This window comes from Apis dorsata, unplaced genomic scaffold (assembly GCF_000469605.1).
Source record: "Apis dorsata unplaced genomic scaffold, Apis dorsata 1.3 scaffold_331, whole genome shotgun sequence".
NCBI classification, from domain to species: Eukaryota; Metazoa; Arthropoda; class Insecta; order Hymenoptera; family Apidae; genus Apis; species Apis dorsata.
This window is the reverse complement of record NW_006263599.1, coordinates 574,967-580,134: the sequence shown is the minus strand read 5'-3', so window position 1 is coordinate 580,134 and position 5,168 is coordinate 574,967. Positions and strand designations below refer to the sequence as shown.

Here is a 5,168-nt window from a genome sequence, read left to right as displayed (position 1 = left end):
GACGGGAAGACAACACCGTCTTCCCGTCGTTCCGGCCAGCCACGCTCGGAATCACTCGGTCGAACCCTGAAAACGCCGTTTAAAAACTTTAATTTTTCACCTCCCTCTCCCGCGATAAATTACTCTCGCAACAAACGAGGTCGAACGACACATGGCGCTAACGCACGCTCGTTGAACTACTTTCGAACACCGTTGAAGTTGTGCCGTTGAAGGCGGCCGAGCCTCCTCTCGTCCACAATCTTTCCCACCGACCCGTTCCCCTCCCCTCCGACGATCGTAAATTGGATTTTTATGGAAATGCCGTTGTAACGGCCGTGCCAACCGTCGCAGAAATCTTCCACAATTACCTAACGACCCCGTTAGAAAATCGTCTTGGTCCACTTTTGCCACTGTGCGTCGCTTCGAGGAATTAACACGAATTTTTTCTTCCTCCTGCTCTTCTTCCTCTTCTTCCTCACCCTTTCCTTCTTTTTCTTTTTCTTTTCACAAACAGGATTGTCCCAGTATTTCGATTCGATCGGGGCGCGTAGCTTCCAAGAGTGTCTCGTTTATTATCGCGCCACGCGTCTATTATTATCGTTATCCGTGGGAAAGATCTGACATCGAGATTTTCTCGATACTTTGAAAAAAAGTGAAAAATAACGAAGGAAAAGAGGAGATCGATCGACGGGACAAGGGCGCGATTAAAAATATCGCTCTGATCGCGCGGCTCGTTCGTCTGTCTGACCGGGCACGGAACCGATCTCCTCACCTTTCTCCTGGGCGAAGATTAAAGGTCGGTGGTCCCTTTTCATCGGGTCGTTACGTCTCGTTTCGACGAAGAGTCGCGCAAACGAAACTCTGACTTTCCCTCGCGACGACGATCTCCTCTCCTACTCCAAGTGGCTCGTTCAGAACTCGTTAAAAAAAAGGATGATCGATAATCGATCGCGGGAAAAAGAAGTTTGCCTTTTCTCGAGACGTTGGTAGAAACGATCGATGAGATTTTCAACTCCGTAACCGGGTCGAGTTTCAACCCGGTTGCGTCTTCGTATCCGAGGTCTGGTTACACACATTGTAATCCCGTGGCGCCAGATTTTGTTTGCCCGTTCTATTATTGCCGATGTTGACTCTGCTGATTGACCCTGGAACGCTCGCTGTGTCAGGCCCAAATACCAACCCGTTCCCTCCCCGCATCCGCTATCGTCTCGTCGCACCTCGAGCATTAATTTCGCCCGGTTGCCTGGGTGTTTAGTCGGCCGAAAAACGTTTACCCTCCCCCTCCTGTGCCTGGGGTAAATAAACTAAACGAATCCCCCCTTCGAAACTGCAACGCACTGCGCGAATCTTGCATGAAATCTCGCTGCGCAAATTTGTCGTGGTGAAATTGGAATGATAAGTAATCCGTATGGTGTGACGATTTGTCAAGCGGAAAATAACGGAAGGTTACTCATCGATTTTAAGCGCTAGTTTCTTAAGACGAAGCAGTTTGGAAGCCGTGAATCGACAAGACGACGGATAGCTCCGGGTCGTTAAAATAGACTTGTAAACGTTGCGAAAGTCCGCAAGAGGCAGCGTAAGGAAGTTGGCAAGAAGGTTGGTTTCTTCGTTTCGAGGGATTATATATATATTTCGCTTGTTCGATATTCAAAACTTAACACGGACGTGTCATTTTTCTTGTGTGTGTGTGTGTGTCTCGATTGTACATTCTCTTGATTCGTTTCCTGCGAATTCTTCTTTTTTCTCCTCGGTTTTGCACAAATTTTTCGTTCCACCTCGATCGACAATTTTTCCTCGTGAAACTTTCGAGAGAAAGAGATATGTATGCGTGGAAGTGTTTCTATCGCATAATAATATATGGTGCGTTGTGGAAACGTTAATTTTACACGGAGGTCGGTATCGCTACGTCAATTATATAACGCGGAGCGAGCGGGTTGTAACCGGGTTGGCAACGATACGAGGCGTAACCCCTTTTAACACGAGGTTGTTGGATAATTCAGTTTCGGGGGTGGATAACTTGCCCATCAGAATTTCTGGTCTGCTGTGAGAGCAGAGTGGAGTGTACGTAACAGCATCACCGAGTTGGGGAAACAACAGACGCGGCGCTCCGCGCCAACTTTCTCGCTAATTGTCTGACCACGCATCGGTGTAATTCACTGCCCGGGGCGCGTCTCGACCCTTATCAGCTCGAGGGGTGACAGACAGACGTGTCTTACGAATTTCTTCACCGATATCTTTCTCGTTTCTTCTTGGAAACGCGCGACGATTTGATTTACGACAATTCTCGTATTTTTTTTTTTTTTTTTTTTTTACGCGCGCCTTGAGAAATAATGTAAAACGAGGCGGTTTATTGCTCGATCGAAGTCGGAGAAAATGCATATGTGATAATAAAAAATAATAAAAAGTTGGATCGTTCAACTGCTTTATTAATCCCAGCGGGTAATAAAAAGCGTTATGCCTTTAATTACTTATGCCTGCAAGAAACTTCGAAAATAAAATAACGAGGAAATAAAGAAGGTGAAATGTTCGATCGTGTTCTTTTCTTCCGAAAAGTGAGCAAGGGGAATCCAAGAAATAAGTATCAGTCGTAAATAAAGGAAACGAAGTATTCGATATATTCGAGTTTATCTTTTGAAGAAGATCTTCCTTCATTGACGACACATGAAAATCGCGAAAGGGAAAAATTTGTGACGGTGACACCACTTGAATTTTCCCTCGAAAGGCGAATCAGATTTCCAATGGATATATTTCACGATTGATAATAAAAAAAAAAAATGAAAAATCGAACGAATCAATTTTGATTTCGAAACTCTGGATCTTTCAATTATACCATCTAAGGAGCTAAGATGTGTAGAAAATCAAGAAGAATCGTTGCAGCAGAAGATCTCTTCGTCGGAGCGACGATGTTCAGTTTCCCTTGTGCTTCAACCACCACTGCCGGCTCTCTGTGTCGTTGACGTTCGTTAATTATAATTCGTGTCGTGAGTTTCATGCAGTCGGCAATCAGACAGGGAAAAGGAGCTAAGACGCGGCCTTCTTCTCGACTTTATCGCGCGGAGCAACGTCACACGGACGCAATTTGTCTCTTTATCGTTCGTGTTCCGTGGCCGGTCGTCCGTGAAACACCGTGTACAACCGATTTTCCATCCTTTCTCCCCCATTCCCCGCCTCCTCCAGAGTTTTTCATCTCTCTTTCTTGACACTGGGAAACTGGCGAGTAACAGCCGGCTCTAATCGCCGTAACGACAGCGGTTTACGCCGAGGAAAAAAAAAATAAGGCAAGAAATCGAGGCCGTTTCAAACTTGGTCGAAACTACTTATTCTTTTTTTCCACCCCTCCCCTTCTTTTCCTCCTCCATGATTCGCAAGCAATTGGTTCTCTCTTTATCTCTCTCTTTCTTCTCTTCTTTCTGTCTACTTTCGTTACCTCTCTTCGAAGTGGCGATTAATTTCGTTGCAAGATGTTAACGTTGGAAGCGTGATTGGAAAACGAACGCTTTCTTGCTCCAGCCTAAATTTCGACGACAGATCCGCGTGGAAATTAAAGCGAATGCGTGGCCCGCGTTTGTTCCGAACGAACGAGAAAAATTTGGTCGAGATGAAAGCGGCGATAAACAGACGTCGTTCTTTTCTATTTTTCCCCTCCCTCTTTTCTCTTTTTTTTTAGAATCCATTCGATGTGTTTGCGAAAGGCGCGCGCGTGGAAAGTCACGTAGATAAAAAGCTCGCATCATAGAGACCGGATTGAAGATAGAGAGAGGGAGGGGGTGGGCAAAGAGCGGTATAAAATGCGTGGTAGACGGCCGGTAAAATGCGGAAAATCTGCTTTGCAAATTTTCTCACACTGTGTGGTCCACGCCACAGTCGAGAGAGCGTTTCAAACGCCCCGATGAATTTTCCTGGATATCGATTTTATTCTCGCGCTTTTACAAAATTGTCCCTTCCCTATCTATTTTTTTTTTCTCTCTTCTCGTGATCTTTCCTTCTTCGACATCGCGTTGATTATTTCGATTAGTCGATCGAGAGTTTCGAGGTTTTTCTACGAGAGATTACGAGTGATGTCAAATCGAATCAACGGATTAGTTAGTCAGTCGATACGCCGCATTTCTCTTGCTATCCGCTATGACATCACGTGTCATCGGTTAGAAAGGAGCCAAGGAGAACTGCATTTCTCACAGACGTGGCTGCATTCTTCGACTTTCGAAGGACGTGCGGTTGGAAAGAAAGTCCCACGTGGATGGATCTTCTCCTCTGAATCTTTGATTCCTCCTCGTAACGAGGATTGACGCTCGTCGTAATTCTATCCCGAGGCTGTTCTCTCTTCACGCTTTACGATTGTTTCAACACTTGGAAGGTGCGAAAGAATGCTTGGAATATCGTATTGGCCGCTCGACCAATGTTTTTTTTCCACATTTAATATAACATCGCGCGATGTAGAAGATACGAAGAATCGAGTAGACGCGACTTCTTTCAATTCCGTAAAAGTTCTATCGGGGCGGATTTTCGTTTGAAAAGTTTGTCCAAAAAGGGGCCGTGACGATTGCGGTTTCGAGTCGTTGAACGAAATTTGGTAAAACGCTTATTGCCAGGCTTTCTCTGTAAAATCCGTTCAAACTTTAGCCGTTGTAACATCCCCGCGAAATTTGGCAAAAAGCGCGGCAAATCGCGGAGAGCTTTGCCAAGTCCCTTCCACCCCTTTTCCTCCCCCAATCGTCGTTACCTTTTCATCCGAATTTTCATCCGAAGGGAGATAATTTGGTATCTGTTCGCAGAAGGTGGACCCCGAGCTGATATTCACGAAACAAGAACGAATTGGGAAGGGTAGTTTCGGAGAGGTGTTCAAAGGCATCGACAATAGGACCCAGCAGGTTGTCGCCATCAAGATCATCGATCTCGAGGAGGCGGAGGATGAGATCGAAGATATACAGCAGGAGATCATGGTGCTGTCCCAATGCGACAGCCCATACGTCACCAAGTATTACGGGTCCTATCTCAAGGTAAGCCGACAACCTCTCGTGTCTCGAGAGATCCCTCTTTAATTTCCAATTCTCGGTGTCTCGTTATACTCGGTAACCGAGGATAAATTTTACCGTGGGTATTCGTAGCATTTTGTAACAACAATAATAAAATTGGAAACGTTGTCGATGCGCCGTTCGTCGTGCAAAACGAAATTACAGTGATCGGGTTCG

The 5,168-nt window shown here is 45.7% G+C and overlaps 1 protein-coding gene across 2 annotated transcripts in view; it reads left to right on the top strand.

Annotated features, from left to right (window-relative positions):
* The window catches only part of LOC102671217 (serine/threonine-protein kinase 26), a 79,748-nt gene that overhangs the window by 63,423 nt on the left and 11,157 nt on the right, over window positions 1-5,168 (top strand). For both annotated transcript variants that reach the window (XM_006617948.2, XM_006617946.2), the window contains one exon: window positions 4,752-4,976. In XM_006617948.2, the coding sequence (XP_006618011.1) occupies window positions 4,752-4,976 (225 nt within the window). The remainder of the gene's footprint in view (window positions 1-4,751; window positions 4,977-5,168) is intronic.